Here is a 22075-nt window from a genome sequence, read left to right as displayed (position 1 = left end):
TAAAGTTGTCCCACGAGAAAACTGAGTGATCATCCCTAAGAAAACAGTGTATCTAGAACATCAATACATCTAAATTGTTAATGAGTGCTACATCACTAGAAGAGTTTCCCAAAATTTTATAAGAATTTTAGTATTTCTACAACTTACCATTTAAGAATGTATTAAACTGCTACATATTCCAAAAATCTGGCATGATAGATATTTGAAATACTCATCTGCAAGAAAAACTTACCTTTATAGGAGCTAATTAATGAAAACATGTGATTTTTTAATTTTATCAAATGTAAAGGACTACCACTGAAAGTAAAACAGTTTGGTAATTACAAATCTAGAAAATTAAATACAAACCCTAAGAATTATCAGAACTGCTAAAATTTTTTAAATCTATTCCTTCAAAATTATCTCATTATTAAAAGGCATTACCGTTAATGTTGTCACAGTAGTAAAAGTATTCATCGTTTAGAGAAGGACATGCTGAGACCAAATCCTGCAAGCCTGCACCAGTTACAGTAAGACAACCAGAGAGATTAAGGTGCTCCAAATAAGGCAGCCCTCCTCCCAGAGTCAAAACCCTGTAAGAGAAACAATCCAACAATTAGAATATATTAATCTATGAAAATTATATATTCCTATGGCCTACTGGACCACTATTAACAGATCTTCCAATTTGATAATGACAAAATTCAAGAATTTCTATAAAACACGGTAACTAACCTCCTACTTAGGCAGCAGTAATTTACCTGAGAAAAACTTCTTACATTTTTCCTCAAGACATTCAATAAACAAGTCTATGAATTTTTTCTTTTTTTTTTTTTTTTTTTTAATTTTTTTTTTTTTTCAACGTTTATTTATTTTTGGGACAGAGAGAGACAGAGCATGAACGGGGGAGGGGCAGAGAGAGAGGGAGACACAGAATCGGAAACAGGCTCCAGGCTCTGAGCCATCAGCCCAGAACCTGACGCGGGGCTCGAACTCACGGACCGCGAGATCGTGACCTGGCTGAAGTCGGACGCCTAACCGACTGCGCCACCCAGGCGCCCCTGAATTTTTTCTTTAGAAGAACTTAACAGTAACTCAATTCTTAGAAAGAAGTACTAAATCTTGGAACTATAATCTTCATTCTCCTACAGGCTAAGTGAAAATTATCAAGAAAATTACGGACTAGTTTTGGCAGTTCCTCAGAGAACATACGACCCAACACTTCTCCTAGGCATATGCCCAAGACAACTGAAAACATATGTTCACATGGTAACTTGCAAAGAAATGTTCACAGCAGCATCATTCATAATAGCCAATAAGTGGAAGCAACCCAAATTTTAATTAATTAAAATGAATGGATAAACAGACATTATATAGCCATAAACTACTGACACATGCTACCAAATGGATGAACCCTGAAAACATCATGCTAAGTGAAAAAGGCCAGACACAAAAGGCCACATAGCATATGAATCTATTTTTTTATTACTTAAAAACATTTTTTTTCATGTTTATTTATTTTTGAGAGACGGAGACAGAGCACGATCAGGGGAGGGACAGAGAGATAGAGACACAGAATCCAAAGCAGGCTCCAGGCTCTGAGCTGTCAGCACAGAGCCTGATGTGGTGCTTGAACCCATGAACTGTGAGAGCATGACCTGAGCCAAAGTCAGACGCCCAACTGACTGAGACACCCAGGCACCCCGAATCGATTTTTTTAATGTTTTTATCTTTTGAGAGAGAGACAGAGAGAGAGCATGAGCCAGGGAGGAGCAGAGAGTGAAGGTGAGAAAGAACTGCAAGCAGGCTCAGCGCTGTCAGTGCAGAGCCCTACATGGGGCTCTAACCCACAAACCATGAGATCATGACCTGAGCAGAAATCAAGAGTCGGATGCTCAACTGAGCCACCCAGGTGCCCCTGTATGAATCTATTTACATGAAATATCCAAAACAGGCAGAATAGGCATAGAGACAAAGTAGATTGGAGGTTGCTAGGGGCTGGGGGCAAAGGGGCATAACTGTTAAACAGTATATAATTTCCCTATGGTATGAAGAAAATGTTTCTGAATTAGTGCTGATGCTTGCCAACCTTGTAAATCTACTAAAACCACTGATTTGTACACTTTAAAAGAATGAATTTAATGGTAAGTGAATTACATGTCAGTAAAAATGAAACCCTAATGGCATATCCTAGAATAAAAACATTAATATAAATAGGATAAAATGAGGAGTGAGCTAAAATGACAATGGCAGAGCTAAAAAAATATCAGGAACAAAACTGAGAACATTAATTTTCTGTACAATATAAAGTTCTGAAAACTAAAACAGTCTATCTTAAAAGAGATGTCAAGGGGTGCCTGGCTGGCTCAGTCGGTTGAGCGTCCGACTTCGGCTCAGGTCATGATCTCGCGGTTTGTGAGTTCGAGCCCCATGTCCAGCTCTGTTCTGACAGCTTTGAGCTCGGAGCCTGGAGCCTGCTTCGGATTCTGTGTCTCCCTCTCTCTCTGTCCCTCCCCCACTTGTGCTCTGTCTCTCTCTATCAAAAATAAATAAAATGTAATTTAAAAAATTATTTAAAAAAAAAGATGTCAAGAGAGGCTCTCATTGAGCTTAATGGGAAATCAAACAAGCCAAAAATAAATATGCAATTATAATACCATATGATGTACGGTCTCCCAGGAACACACAGAAGGGCACTGATGGGGGAAGGAGAGGGACCCAAAAAGGTTTCCTTTAAGAAGGGACATTTAAACTGTGATAGAAAAAAACAGAAATTGGCCAAAAAATGTATGTTACAGACAGAGAAAGCAAATATAAATATCTAAATGTAAGAAATATGGTGCCTTGGAGGAAGAGAAAATAGATGCATATGGCTAAAGATAGGATGGCTGTGTGTGTGTGTGTGTGTGTGTGTGTGTGTGTGTGAGATGTCTGTTTCTTGTCTTTTTTTTTTTTTTTTTTTTTTTTGGCAGGGGTGAGGATGTGACCAAATCAAAACTTAGAGATTTAAGAAATAAGATATAAACTACAGAGGTAAGCAAAGGCCAAGAATTTAGACTTAACCAAAGTGCAACTGAACTCACTGAAAGGTTTAGATAGAAGAGTAATAACAAGTAATAAGAAATGCATTCTAGGGAGATCACTCTAGTCTGCTTTTTACCACCAACGTCCAAGTATGTCAGGCACAAGCCTAACCCATAAAATGCAGGATGAATAAAACACAGGTTCTGCCCTCAACTGGGGAAAGAAATATTTAAACAAAGTATTGACAATATATGCAATAAGAAAACAAAAAGTTACAGAAATATACAGAAGTTATAGAAACAATACAGACCAGGGAATGATTCCAAAATAGTAATCTTTAGAGGAATAGAACAAAATCCAGAATTCAACAATGTATAATTCACATTATCTGGTACCCAATCAAAAACTACTAGACATTCAAAGATCAGGAAGGAAATCAATCAATAGAAACAGACCAATAAATGATAATGATGGGATTAATAGACAATGACTTTAAAACAGTTTTATATTTTAAATATGCTCAAGGATTTAAAAACCATACAAACATAAAAGAACCAAAAAAACACATATATTAATGTCTTTGTATGCTTTTGTATATTTACATATGTTATTATATGTTTACGTGTGCGTATATACATATATATATGGAGGGGAACATACCAAATGAAACTTCTGTACTACAGATGAAAAATACAATTTCTGAAATAAAATACACTGAGATTAGCAGTGATTAGACACTGTAGAAACGATTAGTGGACTTGAAGACACAACTAGATTAGCCTAAATAAAGCAGTATTACCACTACCACTACCACCAAAAAAACAAAAAAAACAAAAAAAAAAAAACACAAAAAACCTTGGTATTATGGATTAAATTGTTATCACCTCTCTCCCCCTAAAAATATGCTGAAGTCCTAACACCTGGCATCTATAAGTGTGACTTTGGTTGGAAATAAGGGCTTTGCAAATTTAATCAAGTTAAGATCAGGTCACTGGGGTGGACCTTAATCCAATATGACTGGTGTTCTTGTAAGAAGAGGAAAATTTGGACATAACAGAAAATGCCATGTGAAGACATAGACAGAGACTGGAGTTATGTTGCCACTAGCCAATCAAAACACAGGTCTACCAGAAGCTGAAAGAGTTAAGGAAGGATCCTCCCTTAGACATTTTAGAGGGAGTATAGTTTGGCCAATACCTTGATTTGGAAAGCTAGCCTCTAGAAGTGTAAGAAAATAAAGTCTATCATTTTAATTACCAAAGACACTGCCATTTAACATAGCACTTTATGTTCTAGCCAGAGCAATTAGATAAGAAAAAAAATAAATAAAAGACACCCAGATTGGAAGGGAAGTAGTGAGATTATCTTTGTAGAAAGATCTTACATGTAGAAAACTCTAAAAAATTCATACAAAAAACTGTTAGAGCTAATAAATTCAGCAAAGTAGGATACAAAATCAACATGCAAAAATCAATTATATTTTTATATACTAGCAATGAGGAATCAGAAAAGGAAACTAAGAAAATTCTATCTACAATACCATCAAAAATTTTAAATACTTATGATTTTAATTGAAAAGGCAAAAGACTTAAACACTGAAAACTTAAACTACTGAAAGAAATTAAAGAAATGAAAACAGGGACTCAAACACCTGTATGCCAATTTTTACAACAGCATTATTCACAACAGCTAAAAGGTATAAAGGATCCAAGTGTCTAATGATGACATCAATCAATAAATAAAATGATGCATAAATACACTGGAGTATTATTCAGCTATAAAAAGGATGAAGTTCTGATACATGCTACCACATGAATGAACCTTGAAAATACTATGCTAAGTGAAACAGGCAGACACAAAAGGACAAGTGTTATGACTCCATTTATATGATGTATCTAGGATATAGAAATGATGCAAATACACAGAGACAGAAAGTAAAATAAGTTACCAGAGGCTGTGAAGGAAGAACAAGGAGTTACTGCTTGATAGTTATAGAGTTTCTGTTTTGAGTCTTGAAAAAGTTTTAGAACTGTATAGTGGTGAAGGCTACACAACACTGCAAATGTACTTAATGCCACTGAAATGTACACTTAAGAATGGCTAAAATGGTGGAACATCTGGGTGGCTCAGTCGGTTAAGCACCCAACTCTTGATTTCAGCTCAGGTCATGATCTCATGGTTCACAAGACTGAGCTCCGCATAGGGCTCTGCGCTGACAGCATGGAGTCTGCTTGGGATTCTCTCTCTCCCTCTCTCTCTGCCCCTCCCCTGTGCGTGCTCTTTCTCTCTTGCTCTCTCTCTCAAAATAAATAAACATTAAAAAAAAAAAAAAAAGAATAGCTAAAATGGTAACCTCTATAGAACACATACTTTACCATAATTTTTTTCTTAAAATGCATACAAACCCTGGAGCAAATATTAAGTAAATGAGGTACTAGCCAATAGGAGAAATAAAACAAGATGCTAAAAAGTACATAATAAATCCAAAAGAAGTCAGGATAAGACAGAACAAGAAGAAAAGATGAAACAAGAGGAAAACAAAGAGCAAGATGGTAGGCCTAAGTTTAACAATATCAATAATTATATTAAATGTAAATGGTCTAAATACATCAATTAAATGACAGCGAATATCTGACTGAACAAAAAAAGTAAGACCAGGAGCACCTGAGTAGTTCAGTTGGTTAAGTGTCTAATTCCTGATTTCAGCTCAGGTCAGGATCTCACGGTTCAAGAGATCAACCTGCATTGAGTTCCAGGCTAACAGCATGGAACGTGTTTGGGATTCTCTCTCTCCCTCTCTCTGCCCCTCTCCTGTACACACATGCTCTCTCTCAAAATAAAATAATTTTTTTTAATCTTGATTTTTCAATGTACATTTTTATAGTCAATGCTCTTGTCACAAACCCTATATAACCAATTTGCCAGAACTAATTGCTATCCCATCCCTGAACAGAACATCATGACTAACGCAGGATATCCTGACAGCTCCCAATTAGCACCTCTGTTCCCATACATTAAGTTGTATGAGTGCATGAGTTATATCTGTTCTCAAACCTACTGACATCAATTGTACTTATTAATGTAATTGAAATAATTTTTAAACCAACATAACGAATACAAAAATTGTTTTTAAAAATTAAATTTGCATTTATTTCCTTAGCCTTTTTCCCAAGAAATGCACATAAAATGCACTAACTTTATTCCAATCTCTACTCAAAAAATGCTCTTTTCAAGCCTTTCCTGTCTATCAAATATGAAGGAGCATTCTCTGTATTCTCTATAAACTAACTTTACTTTTCTTCAGAACATTCAGTCTGATATTACATGTTTACTGACTATTTCTACCACTAAATTATACACTCTATGAAAGCTGGGAATGTGTCTTATTTACTCTGGATCCGTAGCAATTAGAACAGTGCAAGTTATCTAGTAGGTGCTCAATAAACATCTAAATGATTTAGAAAGATTCCTTCAGGAAACTAAAGAAGTCATCTGCACTCAGATTGCAGACTTTTTCAGTTAGCTACCAGTCTAAATGATATTAGATGAGATATTCCTATGTGGTTCCCCGTTATCAAAATTAATTCTTTCTTAAATTCAAACTCAAAGTGTTTATTTCAAGGATATCTCATATGTAAACTCCTCACCACTACCTGTAAAACCATAAGGCAGAAATGCAATTTATTTCCATTCCCAATAGCAGTAAAGTTTTTATTTGTTATTTCTAAGGTTAATAGTATCAAAATTTAATAATAAGTGCCAAACTCACACTATGAAGTAACAACTAAAAATCACTTTCATGCTTTTCTTCAAATTTCACTTAGGAATTCACTTCCTGCCTTGGAGGGAAGTAGGGGTGGAAACTCTTTAGTATTCAAACAAAGCCCTGTAATTCTTCTGTTAGATGAAATATGCCCCTTTCTAGCATTTTCTAAACCTTACCAGAAAGTTTCTAAACCCTTTTTCACTGAAAGCAAATAGAAGAAACATCCGGATTAGATTCATCAAAAATTTTGACTCCCTTTGAAATTGATTTTTAACTATGCAGAATTTTTAATAAATTCTGGCTTATTTAAAAATATACCAACAAAACTAAAGAAACACAGGAAAACTGCCATTTCCTCAGACATCACCGCAGTTCTGAAATATTACAAATGGTCATATGTCTTATTTCATTCTTTGGACAATAAAACTGGTCACGTTGAAAACTCAACTGAGAGGTACCAGGCTTGTTCTCAGGGTTGTGAATTTGAACCTCATGTTGGATGTAAACATTACTTAAATAAAAATTAGAAAGAAAGAAAGAAAGAAAGAAAGAAAGAAAGAAAGAAAGAAAGAAAGAAAGAAAAAGGAAGGAAGGAAGGAAGAGGGAGGGAAGGGAGGAAGGAAGAGAAAAAGTAACTAAACAGAGCCACAAATAAGTTTTAATACGGCACAGTAGTAATGAAAAAGATAATGGTATTGGAAATGAATTTTAGGTTTTAAATTGAACCAAAAATTCCTTTTACTTTAAAACCAAGTTACATTCAAACACAACTAAAGCCACATCAGGAATACATATATAAAAAACACAATAAAGAAGCCTGGATGACTCAATCGGTTAAGTGCCTGACTCTTGATTTTGGCTCAGGTGATGCTCTCACAGTACACAGGTTCAAGCCCTGGGCTTGGGCAACAAGCCCCGGGCTGGGCTGACAAAGCCAGAACCTGTCTGGGATTCTCCCTCTTGTGTACACTCTCTCTCTGCTCTTCCTCTGCTCATGCTCTCTCTCAAAATAAATAAGTAAACATTTTAAATATATATATATATATATATATATATATACACAATATGGGCACCCGGGTGGCTCAGTTGGTTAAGCGTCCAACTTTGGCTCAGGTCACGATCTCACAATTTGTGAGTTCAAGACCCACGTCAGGCTCTATGCTGACAGCTGGGAGCCTGGAGCTTGCTTAGATTCTGTGTCTCTGTGTCTCCCTCTCTCTCTGTCCCTCCCCTGCTCATGCTGTCTCTCTCTCAAAAATAAATAAACAGTAAAAAAAAAAAAAAAAAAAAAAAAATTAAAAAAATATATATATATACAGTAAAAAGTTTAAAAAGGAACAAAATGAGAATATGGTTGTCTTTTGCTTTTTATTGCTTTAACTACTGTCTATGCATTTGGGTTTGAATACACAGAAAATTAATGGAATGATGCACAGCAGCCCAACCATAATGGCAGGAGTTACCTCAGGGGGAAACACTCTTGGTACAGGACTTCTGAAAGATTTTTGTAATAACCTCATATTAAGTATCTTTTATAATGGTAGGGAAGTATTAGGTTTTGTGCTTGGTAAATTCTTCATCATAAAATATGTGACCATCTGATTATTAAAGAGATCTGGTAAGGGGCCCCTGGGTGGCTCAGTCGGTTAAGTGTCCAACTCGTGATTTCGGCTCAGATCATCTCAGTTTGTGAGATTGAGTCCCACGTAGGGCTCTGTGCTGACAGAGTGCTTGGGATTCTCTCTCCCTCTCCTTCTGCCCCTCCCCCACTGGTGCACACATGCTCTCTAAATAAATCAATAAATAAGTAAGTCTGGTAACATTCAAATCTACACTGACCCTTAAAGAACATGGAGGTCAGGCATGCCAACAATCCCCACCTCACACAGTAGAAAATCTGAGTGTAACTTATGACTCCCAAACACTTAACTACTAATAGCTCACTTTTGACTGGAAGCCTTACCCATATCATAAACAATTAACACATATTTTACATGTTACATATGTATTATATACTGCATCCCTACAATAAAGGAAGCTAGAAAAAATAAAATGTTATAAAGAAAATCATAAGGAAGGGAAAATATATTTACAGCACTGTACTGTATTTATAAAACAAAACAAAACAAAACAAAACCCCGTGTCTAAGTGGACCCACACAGTTCAAATCCATGCTGTTCAAGGCTCTACTGTATCACAGGGCAAAAGAGAAAACACGTAATCAGTTTCCAAAGGCTCCTATCAAAACTAATCAGGGGTGCCTTGTGGCTCAGTTGGCTGAGCTTCTGACTTTGGCTCAAGTCATGATCTCATGGGTTCGTGAGTTTGAGCCCCTGCATTGGGCTCTCTGCTGTCGGCAAGGAGCCACTTCCCAATCCTCTGTCTCCTTCTCTCTGCACCTCCCCTGCTCATACCCTCTCTCAAAACTTAAAAAAATAAATAAATAATAAAACATTAGGGGCGCCTGGGTGGCGCAGTCGGTTAAGCGTCCGACTTAAGCCAGGTCACGATCTCGCGGTACGTGAGTTCGAGCCCCGCGTCAGGCTCTGGGCTGATGGCTCAGAGCCTGGAGCCTGTTTCCGATTCTGTGTCTCCCTCTCTCTCTGCCCCTCCCCCGCTCATGCTCTGTCTCTCTCTGTCCCAAAAATAAATAAACGTTGAAAAAAAAAAAATTTTTTTTTTAAAAAATAAAACATTAAAAAAAGGTAACAATTACTGCAGAACTGCTACTACTTAGTGAAAACCTACCATGCGTCACCTATTCATGCTATATAAGCCTCAGTTTAAGTGTTTTAGACAAAGCCAGTTATACAGGGGAAAACCAGTATCAAAAACAAACAAAAATCAAAAAACCAGTATCAACCTACACCAAGTCTGTCTGTCCCAAAAGTCAGTGAACCATGGTTCACTGGCATTTTCTCCAACACTTTGTGTAAGAACACTTAATAACCTAACAGAGCTCCAAGTGGGTCCTATAAAACATGTAATAGAACCTAGGTGCTGAGAAGAGCTACCTCTCTGAGCTAACGATGTCTCCCCTCCACCTTCTTTGCTCTAAGAAGAAAGAGATCAATTTAATCTGCTAAAGATTTTATTGACAAAAAAGAGAAAGTAAAATACGGAATTCTCACACATGGTCTTCTAGAACTTAAGAAGGCAGTACAAGTAGATCATGCTCAAAGATCAAAACCTCTAAACTCTGGCTACTCGATTCCAATACTACTCAACAGTGCTTTGCTTTTTGTAGAACTTTAAGGATACATAATGGCATTAAATTACTTCTACAGACATTCCACATTTTTCAAAATCCCCAATACAATACCATGACTCATTTTAAGTTAAAAAGAGAAAAGAAAATCCCAAATAATGAAAGAATAAGTGGAATGCTGCACCCCTTAAAGATTTTTAGCAGGCCAAATTCTAGTATCAATGCCAATAAATTAGCAGAGAATTATTTTCTTCCCAAAAACCTTTACGAAGATCCCTTTCAGCTAACTTTCCTGTAGATTTAAAATAGGATTTTATTTATAAAAGTTTTAACTACAAACGTTTTTATAAGTTATTAAACCATGTGGGGTATATCTGAAATAAATATACCTTTTTGAGAGTGCCTGGGTGGTTCAGTTGGTTAAGTGTCCAACTTTGGCTCAGCTCATGACCTCGCAGTTCATGAGTTCAAGCCCCACATCGGGCTCTCTGCTGTCAGCATGGAGCCTGCTTCAGATGCTCTGTCCCCGGCTTTCTCTGCCTCTCCCCCACTCAATCTCTCTCAAAATAAACAAATAAACTTTAAATATATATATATTATATATATATATATATATATATATACACACACACTGTATATACCTTTTTATAATGACCTAACTGCTTAAACAACAAAGAGAGAATATAGAAGGCAACTCAAAAAATACTATTTTTCTGCTTTTCTACCTTCCATTTATATACCCTCAACCTACTTCTATAGACTTATATTCTACTATTGCCCAATACATATCCTTCACTACAATCAAACTGGATACAAGTCTCCTGTAAACATTCCCTATTGAGTCCAACTTAATCTGCTAAAGATCATACTTAGGAGAAAAGAGGGAGTATTAGGCTTTACATTAGATGAACTCATTGTTTAGTTTGTCTAGCACCCCATTATTAAAGAGCCCTAGGGGCGCCTGGGTGGCTCAGTCAGTTCAGCACCCAACTTCAGCTCAGGTCATGATCTCGCGGTCTGTGACTTCGAGCCCCGCGTTGCGCTCTGTGCTGACAGCTCAGACCCTGGAACCTGCTTTCAGATTCTGTGCCTCCCTCTCTCTCTGCCCCTCCCCTGCTCAAGCTCTGTCTCTCTCTGTCAAAAATAAATAAACATCAAAAAAAAATTTTTTTGAAGAGCCCTAATAAAATTCAAGTCTATTATAGAGTAAAAGAGAAACACATAATCAATTTCTAAAAGTTCGTATCAAAGACTAATTATTGCATATTATTAAGGCTGAGAAGAGCCATAACAGCAAAAGAACCTAACAGCAGCTCCAACAGTGTTCTACTACCGTGTGCTCAAGTCCTCCCCACTGTTTGCAATGGTACCTTTTCCCACTGCCACCTACCAAAATCCTTCATTTTTATTCAAGATTCAACTCAATGTCATCTCTTCATTTAAAAAAAAAATCTTTTTTAAGTAGGCTCCATACCCAACATGGGGCTTGAACTCACAACACTGCAATCAAGAGTCAGATGCTCTACTGGGCCATCTAGGTGACCCTCTTCATTACATTCTGTGATCATTTACTACAATTGAATGAGAGGTCTCTCTCTCTCTCTCTACTTTGATCCCCACAGAATCTTCGTTTGAAATGCCTTAAACAGTGGACACATATGGGGGTGCCTGGGTGGCTCAGTCAAATTAAGCATCTGACTCTTGATTTCAGCTCAGGTCTTTATCTCATGGTTTTGTGAGTTCAACCCCACACTGGGTTCTGTGCTGGCAGTGCGGAGGCCACCTGGGGTTCGTTCTCTCTCTCTCTCTCTCTCTCTCTCCTCTCTGCCCCTCCCCTAGTCACTCTGTCTCTCTCTCAAAATAAATAAATAAACACAAAAAAAACTTTTTTTAAAGAGTAGACACAAGTAACACACAGCAACAGAATATGGTATACATTATCTTCTTCTTTGCTACAAGTCCTTGAGGGAAAACTATCTTATTCACCTTTACATCCACTAAGGCACCTTAGAAAATGTGTAGGCGTTTGCTAAGCACTGATTAAACTCTCAGTGGTCTTCCACATGTCACAAAGAATTTAAATTGACTGAAATGAAACTTCGAGCTCAAGTTATATTGCTTCAATGCTCTGAAGTAGCACAGACTCCGGTGAACTCTTTTGCTTAAGTAAATCAGCTGAAAGTAATGACTTAGATTCCAATTTTTTTTAATAATTATTTATTTTTGAGACAGAGAGATGGAACCAGCAGGGCAGGGGCAGAGGGAGAGGGAGACGCAGAAATCCTTACCGGGCTCCAGACTCCGAGCTGCCAACCGAGCCTGACACGGGGCTCGAACTCCCAAGCAGTGAGTTCTTGATCTGAGCTGCAGTCAGACTCTTAACCAACTGAGCCACCCAGGAGCCCCTAGATTCCAACTTTTATCTCACATTTGAGAATGTGAACATGTCCACTTCCTAATATTCTGCAACAGGTCACTTACCTGAGACCATGATCTGTGATCTGATAACATCCGGACAGACTGAGAAACAGAAGTACACGTCCAGTCTCTTGGTCAGATTTTTCACTCCCAGAGTAAATTAAGTCTTTTCCTCTGAGCAGTCTAGTCCTTGGTGCTTTTTTACACGATGCAGAAGACTCTGGGAGCGCTGACATAGTTCTCAGAGCTGTCCCTGTACAACAAAACGAATGACCGCAATATGCAAAGGCCGGGGAAGCGCCATGCTGCTGCCAACAGACACTGGTCCTTAGTCCCACAATATCGTGACTGTAACAGGCAGAGGAGGAACAACTAAAGTTGGATGCTGTTTCCATTACACAGAGACTTTCAACATTTCTGTGTCTCCATTCTACGGCATCTTCAATATCAGCCAAATCTTCAGCATCTAACATCCACACATACGGAGAAGGGAAATTTTCAGAAGAAACAGGCTTAGTCCAGGGGTGTTCGTTATCCATGTCTTCTCCGATGCCTTTGTTAGTTAAATCGTGCAAACAAGCATACTGCTTGGTGGACTGCATGGTAATGTCTTTATTCTTCCATGGAGTCGAAGTAATTTTGCTCGTAGAAGTTTTCAAAAGGCCACTCTGATGAGATGTCAGAATTCCAAGGGCTCTAGAAATCTTCTCTAGAGCCACATCTGTGATTTTTTCACATCCAGACAGGTCAAGATGCCGAAGACTTTGGCAGCAACCAAGCCAAGACCAACTATAATTAAGAAGTAACAAGACTATTAGTGGATATTGTTAAAATCTTCAAAAGTAGATGAAAACTAGAAGAAAGATTTAAAATCTAATATAATCAATCACATATTTACTGAACATCTACTGCCAGGCACCATTTTACATGGTAGGATAGGAAAAGACAGTAAGAGTAATTAGGGACTAAGAGTACTGCTAACATAATAGAAGGGTAAGGAAAGGGTAGAAAGGTATGGAAGGGAGAGACTTCACTTATTTTTCTGAAAAGTAACCAGTGGAGGCAAGGCGGTACACACATCAAAGAAAGAGAATAACTAGTAATTAGAGGAGGAAGATCCAGAAGAAACAAGCTCTAGCATCTGAGAGAGAACCAGCCATAGCCAGAGAAGGGTACACCTCTCCCTCTGAAACAGGCAGAGAGGTGCTGATACAAATGCTACAGTGGGAAAGAGAAGGGTGAGGCAGAATAAGAAGGAAAGTGATAGCACCTAAGGAAATAAAACCTGTGGAGACTATGGCTTGACCAAAGTGTTACAGTTTCAGAGTATGAAGAATGTAAGCGGGAGCTTTGCCAAATGGCATTAGGAGCCCAAATGAAATAGAAACTTCTTAAAAACGTATAGTGCCAATCTACATGACTGTACAGCAAGGCTCAAAGGTCTAGACACAGTACAGGATTATAAAGACAAAAGGATGATGCAGATTCAAGTTTTGGATCAGCAGGAACCCATGGACAAAAGCAAAGAACTGGAGGGTGCTATCAAGTTGTAACCATACATGACTGAGATCTATCTGCATGGTAACAAATAATAGCACAATTAAACTGCAATTATAAAAATAAGAAACTACAGAACAATTCTACTAATTCATAAGTAGAAATCCTTATACTGAAATATTTAAAAATAACTCACCTGTCAAATGCAGAATCTGAAATGTCAGTCTGGGTAAGATCCAGATGCTCCAAGTTAGGACAAAGTTCTAAAATTTGCCTAACCTAATGGGGGGGTGGGGGGGGGGGGGGAGAGGGGGAAATCACTGTGAAAATCTGCAGACTTTTAGTTAGATTGAAAAAGACGTAACTTTTAATAAATAATATAAGCCAGTAGTTCCCAAGCTTTTGTGCATGTAAAAATTATTTGGATACTGCACTACAAATATATATTCTGGGCTCAAACTCTCAAGAATCTGTTTTAGTAACCATAATACTAGACCCAGGAAATTTATATTTAAGGAATACCCAAGGATATTCTGATGCAGACTTTTAAAACAGTGATTTAATCTCACTTGCCCATTTTACCATGCCTTACATATAAAGAATCATATAAAACTGGGCTTTCTCACTTAGTATCTGTGAAACTGAATAAATTATTTAACCTCTCCTAGTCTTGGTTTCCTTCCTGTAATGTGTACAGTTATCTACATATAAAGATACTATGAAAACTGACATGAAATAACATGAAAGTCAGCAGTGTATGCCTACCCATGGGAGAGCACTCTCCTGGGTAAAAGGGTGGGTTTTTTTCTTTTTCTCCCCTTAATTAAATTCAGAAATAAGTAAACCAAATGTAGATCACTGCTACTTTTTCTTAATACCCAAACTAGTGCCAATTTATACATACCATCTTGCTGGAAACTGCAGAGCTGTATGCTAATACTATAGTTTTTACTGAAGTACCAACATATGGTAGAACATCGTGAATTAAGCCGTGAAGTAAACGTTTTTCCATTTGTGCAATGCTGATAGCAATCGATTCTTCGGCAGACTCCTCTGTAAAATGAATTTAAAAATCTAAGAATTTGATACACTAGTGATAATTAGGCTGCTCAAGGAATTACCAACTTATTACATATGAAATTCTTTTTGCCATTCTTAAACTCCCTTATGTATGCAAAGCAAATTAAATGGACAAGGTCTCACTCGCCAGAACTTAGTATTTAACAAGTCTGACATTAAAAAGAGACAAAAGGAAAAAAAAAAAAAAGGTTTACAATGAGAACGAAAGGAAGACTTTTTCTCATTTGCTTCAAAGTTGAAAGCGATTTCCATATCAAAGTTGGTACAGCAGAGAGAAAGAAAAAAATACTCCAGTTTCAGGCACTTTAAAAAGTTTTGGGGGGAAAAAAACTGAATATTTAAAAGAATAGAAGCTCTTCAAGAAAATATAGGATATCAAAAGAAAAATGATCCATAATAAAAAGTATCATTTGTTCTTTTAGTAAAATAGAAGGAACAAAGAGTTAGAAGAAACTTAAAATAATCAAGTGAGCATGGGACGCCTGGGTGGCTCAGTCGGTTAAGTGCCTGACTCTTAATTTTGGCTCAGATCATGATCTCACCGTCGTGAGATCCAGCCCTATCTCTGGCTCCCACACTAGGCAATGAGCCTGCTTGGGATTCTCTTTCTCCCTCTCTCTCTGCCCCTCCCCTGCTTGCTTGCTCTTGCGCTCTCTCTCTCTCTCTCTCTCTCTTTCCCCCCACCTCTCAAAAACAAATTTAAAACCACAAAAATTAAGTGAGCCTGGTCATAATGAATCAAGCAAAAGTAAAGTGCCTTAGAATTTTTTAAGAAGTTAAAATTAAGCACAGCATTTGGTTTTTGCTTAATAACTTTCTTTTTTTTCAGTTTATTTATTTATTTTGACAGAAAGGAGGAGAAGGAATGAGAGGAGGCGCTGACAGCTCGGAGCCAAACGCAGGGTTCAATCCCACAACCCTGGGATCACAACCTGAGCCAAAATGAAGAGTTCGGTGCTCAACTGACTGAGCCACCCAGGCACGCTCCGATGTTTGCTTAATCACTTCTATAGAGCTTGGATACTTAACAATGAAATGCAGGTCTATAACAACCAGCACAACAAAAACACTACAAATTCCAATTTGATGTAAGGGGAAAAACACACACTAACTACACTAAAAAGAATGAATACCTGTATCACCTTTCTCAGGATCCTATTATTATTATGTTTACCAAAGACCTAGCCTGAATGTCTCGAAACATAAAACAGTTTAACAGAGTAAGTTAAAGTCTCATTTCTTTTTTGAGAGAGAGAGAAACTGCAAGCACACAAACACGGGAGAGGGAGAGAGAAAATCTTAAGCAGGCTCCTTGCCCAGTGAGCAATGAGTCCCACTCGAGGCTCAATCCCATGACCCTGGGATCATGACCTGAGCCAAAATTAAGAGTCAGATGTTCAACTGAGCCCCCCCCAGGTGCTCCCAAATCTCATATTTTTAAGTTTTTTTTTTTAACATTTATTTATTTTTGGGAGACAGAGCATAATAATTCTCAACGTGTGACTGTTTACATATTTACCCTAAATTCCTTGTTTAGCCAGACATATGTGTAAAGTACAGAGATAAGAATTACTTTTAGCAGGGTGCCTGGGTGGCTCAGTTAAGTGTCCAACTCTAGATTTCAGCTTGGGTCACGATCTCACGGTTCATGAGTTCAAGCCCCGCAACCGGCTCCACACTGGCAGTGTGAAGCCTGCTTGGGATTCGCTCCCTCCCTCTCTCTGACCCTCCCCAGCTCTCAAAATAAATAAATGAAAACTTTAAATTAAAAAAAAATGACTTTCAGCGCACTCTATTTATTCTGGTATAATTTTATTCCCAAGTCAGTCTTTTGATTCTGTAGTCCTATCTAAATCTGTATTATTTACTGTGAAATCAAAAAAATAAATTAAAACATCCTATGAAGAACAGTATCTTTCTGCAAGACTAGTAAAGACAACTAAACTTAAAAAGCACGAACATAAAGCACAGTGAGTAGTTTACTATCAGATACACCAAACAGCTGAATATATTACCTTAAGGCTCAATCATTACAGCCTTAACCTTTCCCTTTCAGTATGAATGCTTATGGATAAGCATGGTCTTTGGCTATCAAGTGTGGACACAAATACACTAAATTTGGTAAAGACTTTTAAAACTCATGGGTTTTGCTCAAATTTTTCAGAGGACCTTAACTAATCACCCTATTTAAAATTGTAACTTCTTTCCTCTCTTTCTGGCACCCTTTCCTTTTTTTTTTTTCTCCACAGCACTAGATCCTATCCAATATGGCATATATATTTTGCCTGCATTTACTGTTTATCTCTCCTCTTCAAATTTTAAGCCCAAGGATTTTTTTTTCCTATTTTGTTCACTATTAACCTCATGTTCAAGAGGGTTCTCTTGTCACAAGGTAAGCACATCACCAAATCTAACTGGCAAATATCTCTTCCTTACGTAGCACCCTCTAAATGTTCAAAACTGTAACACATAAACATTCAAAACGATGTAAAATGTGGTGACTTCACTTCAGACAAGTAAACTTGCTACTGAAATAATCTTTATATGCTTTTAGTCCTCACTTTCTATATGTTTAGTTTTTTTGCCAGACCAGCTTACTATTTTTTAAGTGAGCAATTTAGAATAAAAATTCCCTAAAGTTTCAGTTTTACGAAGTATTAGTGTCTTGTCCCCCTTTTTTTTTTACTATTTCATCAAGTTTTAGCAATTATTTCCTAGAATAGTACCTAAGACAGTATTTATTATCTTCCTCCCCCATACTCCCAAATAGCATCTTTCTGCACCTCTATTATGCCATTTTTTACTAAATACCTTGAATTAAGGATTACGTATTCCAAATTCTCTTCCATATGAGTTCTTTAACAGTAAGGATAACCTTAGTCACGCTTGAGTTCTCCCACAGTGCTTAAAGAATGGCTACCCTAGTTTTTACAATCCTTCGCCATTTACAGAGGATTTTCATGTATATATATTACTTCCTAATTCCACAACAACCTTGTAAGGCAAGTGGTAGGACTGTTTACAAATGAAGAAACAGGTTCAACAGCTTCACACTCCTTCCTCTAGGCCACAGAGGACTCAATAAATACTGCTGAACTGGTCAAATGAAATGGTCCTAAAAATCACATTGTAAACTGCAAAGTGCAATAATGGATGTACGTTACTTCAAAAAGGAGAACAGTCTTTAATTTTTTTAAGTATTTAAATATAAAAAAACCTCTACACACACTTAACAATTACTTCAAACAGAATAAACTTTAAATCTGCTTATTATTCTTTCAAATCTTACAAAGTAGTAGACTTAAAAACACGAGTTTCTTTAGAAAACATGTAAATGTTTCTTTAGAAAATGCGTAAACCTTAACACCTAGTAGTCTGTAAATTCATAACTGCTGGATATAGTACGAATTACCAGAGTCGCATGGACTAACATGAACTCCCAACGTGGCTTACCAGACTCATCTACATCAGCGTCCTCATCCCACTCCTGAAAAGCACGACTTTCATCTTTTCTGTTTTTCACCCATTCCTCGTCAGGTTCGGTATCAAGTTCAGCTGCTGGACCACTATACCAGTCACCTACTCCACAAATAAGTAAGAAAACAAAGTAAGATCGCACTGGCTACCGCTGCCCAAAAAATCATCTATTTCCAATAAAAATCTCTGCACACAGAAAATACTTGAGTTCTAGGCAATGGGCCACCTATTGTTAGAAATATTCAATCATGGTTAAAATATTACACGTAAATAGTACACAAAGGATCAATTTCGGACATACTAAAAAGAATTATGAAAAATAACCATCAACAATCTTACATGCAATTTTAGAAATCATCGAAAAGAACTTAACCTTTTTCCCCTACTGTGACTTCACACTGGCACCAGTACCCTCCAAATGATGACAGCTAATAAAAGCAAGCACAGACTTTCTGCTCAGTAGTGAATAGTCGGCAGTTCATTCAGCAACAGGTAGGAACATAAAGTCGAAGGGGAAAGATTAAGGGAAAGCTAAACCATAAATTTAAAGACCCTGGAGAATACACTGCGATTAAATTATATGATTGTGAAGTGAGAGACAATGCAGAATTAACTTACTGAACTTTTAACATTATATCTAAAGTATGGTTTCTCAATCTCAACACTATTGACATTCTGCACTTGGGTAATCTTTGTTGTGCACTGGAGGGAATTTAGCAGAAAACCCTGGCCTCTACTCACTGGAGGCCAGTATAATCTCCCAAAATAAAAACAAACAAAAATGTTTCCATAGACATTTCAACATGACCCCTGGAAGGTGGTAAAATAAATTCTGATTGAGAACCATTGGAAACAAACACCATAAATAAATAAACAAACATTTTTATTGAAACTTTTTGTTTAAACATATTAAAAAAAAAAAAAAGCATATTTAAGATCTGATGAACACCACAGAAGTCTTGCACAGCATTTTCACATTTGATCTTTATATCAAATAGTACCTAATTATCTTTTAATTCAAATTAGTTAACAGTTAAAAATATAACTAAACAAAAAGCATTAAATATATCCATATTTGCCTTGACTTTTCACTTAATATTTCATTTTCCTACAACTAATAGAAAAAATTATTCCACATCAAAATATTAATTCTAATCATTTGTCTACACAATACTTCAAATAGCTTTACTCAAAAAATAAATATCTAACAACAGCTATTTTAAACATGCTATACATTAATAAAAAAATAAAACTTTTTAAATTCAATTTGTAACTTAATTATAAGAGAAACACATATTTCCACGTCCAAGTCATAAATTATAAAAAACAAAAAACTTTTACATAAATTTGAGGTTAAAAGAGTCACTTAGATGAAACTGTTTTAATTCAATGACAGAAAAATGTATGCCATATTACTTGCATTTACTCCACGACTGCATTAAATGCTCATGAAAAGGAAATTTTCTTTAATTGTTCACACGTCAAAGTAACTTACCGCAGTGAATTAAATATGAAATTGTGATTTGTAGAATGAGGCATTACCAATCACAACAAAAACATGCTAAAGACAAAAACAGATTCAGTTACTTTGAGCCACTGCCAAGGCAGCCATAATGGTGCCTCATCTTTAAATTTTATAGAATTTATTCTATTATTTTTAAAATACTGAATCTATTTAAAGCTGTTCTGACAATGCATTAATTTCATTTCTAACTCTGAACACACTCAAAAGTAGGAGGAAGCAGCATTTAAAAAGTAGCATAACGAATATTCATGAACTCATCACCTATCTTCAACAATTATCAACATTTTACCAATTATTTAGCAACCTCTCCCCTGTTTTTTCCTAATTATTTTAGAAGAAATTGCACGCATCACATAAATCACTCACGGATACTTGAGCACTGCTAGTTTTTCAAAAGTAGTATACAAAGAACACGTGATCTAACTATGGAATCTACTTTTTGGTCAACCTCTCAGAATTTCCCTTCCTGACCTTGCTTATTAACATCTATGAATAATCATTTGAAAAAAACGGATTGAAATTATTTTTTAAACAAGCTAAAAGTCACATTTACCTACCTCTAGCCCAATGAACAGGGTAAAGATGTTTCCAAAGCGATCCAGTTTTTGCGAGCTGAGACCATTTAGTGCTTACTTGACTGCATCGACATAATTCTTGAGGATTAAGATAACTGAAAATTGACAGCATTACCTCAGGAGGAAGATGGGTTATACCTGTGGATTGCTCTGACACTTCCGCTTCTGAAATAAAAAAGAAAAACTTGAACATTAAAGGCTGTAAGGGCAAATGCAGTAAGAAGTTACAATCACATTTCTATAAATAAAGTTCAGTGCCTAAAGTCCACTCCTTCCTGCTTGCAAGATGTGGAAAGGAAATAACATGGATTAGTGGTAACATGGGGATGTTCAACTTGTTAAGAACCCGTAGGGTTAAACTATCATGGCCCAAATCATACTTCATCAGTGGGAGCTACAATCATGAACACAGAATTGACTTCCTCTTACAAAGGCATCACAGAAAAAACAATACTCACTTTGTAGCATAAGAAGCATCATTTGAAAAAGGAACCCAGCAGGTTTTACAGCTTCCAGTATAGAGTCAGCCAGATGATGAGCTCTCCAAGGCATTTTTAATGACACACACAAATCTCACAACACGTTCCACTCATCTATTAGGATTATGTCAGTATTTTCCTTGTGTTCCCTCTCTGATTTTCACATTTGATACAAGATGCCTGTGAAATCTAACTTCTATAACCACGGCTAACCTACTGTTTGTGAGCCAGTTGAGAAAACGTAAACATTTCTAATGCTGGTATACATTTATCAGGAATCTTTTGTCAGCAACTATTATAAAAAATAGTCACTGAATGTCCAATTTCCCATAAAGAATTACTTCAGTAATTTTTTTAAAAATGCAAATGAGGCGCTACAATAAAGAATACAGAATACAAAAGATTCATCATTAAAGGATTACAAAGAATTTGAGGTACTTTGTACATCTGATTTGCCCTCAAAAAGCAACTTAAATACAGAAATGCTATGATCAAATTATTTTAACCTAACCCTTTTCAAATGGCAAATATTTAATCATAATACAGCTATAATTTGCTTTGAAGGAGTGGGAAAATTAAACGTAATAAGTGTGATGCTTTTAAACCCCATGTTGTAATTACAATTAAACTAGACACAACAGGTCTTGGCTTGGTGTCTAAGGCCCAAGCTGCATTTCAAAGTGCAGCACCCAAGTTTTATGGGTTTAATTATAGGTTCACCTATAAAAACATTTTTGTTTCAACATGCATCTCACCTACTTTGTTAAATAAAGAGAAAAGGACCAATTTCAAAGAATTTTAAGCAATTTTAAAGGAATGTCATTGCTATTGCCCATGTAGAAACAGAAGAAATTTTTACTAGCCTGAGGATGCCAATTTTCCTCAATGAGGTTTTAAAAGGCAAAGCTATCAAAGATCTTTAAGAAAAATGAGGAAATAGTCTATGAATAAAAAAGGCAAACATATTTTACTTGCATTTGTCATTTGTTTTCTCAAAGTAACTGTACACAGAAAAACAATACCTCTCATTCTCACTCCTGTTTGTAT

The 22075-nt window shown here is 36.6% G+C and overlaps 1 protein-coding gene across 2 annotated transcripts in view; it reads right to left on the bottom strand.

The window, feature by feature from the left end:
* The window catches only part of FBXL5 (F-box and leucine rich repeat protein 5), a 47181-nt gene that overhangs the window by 7408 nt on the left and 17698 nt on the right, over nucleotides 1–22075 (bottom strand). For both annotated transcript variants that reach the window (XM_043572926.1, XM_043572925.1), the window contains exons 5-10: nucleotides 20532–20714; nucleotides 18426–18551; nucleotides 14797–14945; nucleotides 14089–14171; nucleotides 12459–13184; nucleotides 424–572 (exon numbers count right to left, since the gene is read on the bottom strand). In XM_043572926.1, the coding sequence (XP_043428861.1) occupies nucleotides 424–572; nucleotides 12459–13184; nucleotides 14089–14171; nucleotides 14797–14945; nucleotides 18426–18551; nucleotides 20532–20714 (1416 nt within the window). The remainder of the gene's footprint in view (nucleotides 1–423; nucleotides 573–12458; nucleotides 13185–14088; nucleotides 14172–14796; nucleotides 14946–18425; nucleotides 18552–20531; nucleotides 20715–22075) is intronic.

The sequence above is a fragment of the Prionailurus bengalensis genome, chromosome B1 (genome assembly GCF_016509475.1).
Source record: "Prionailurus bengalensis isolate Pbe53 chromosome B1, Fcat_Pben_1.1_paternal_pri, whole genome shotgun sequence".
NCBI lineage: Eukaryota > Metazoa > Chordata > Mammalia > Carnivora > Felidae > Prionailurus > Prionailurus bengalensis.
This window is presented reverse-complemented; position numbering and strand designations above follow the sequence as displayed.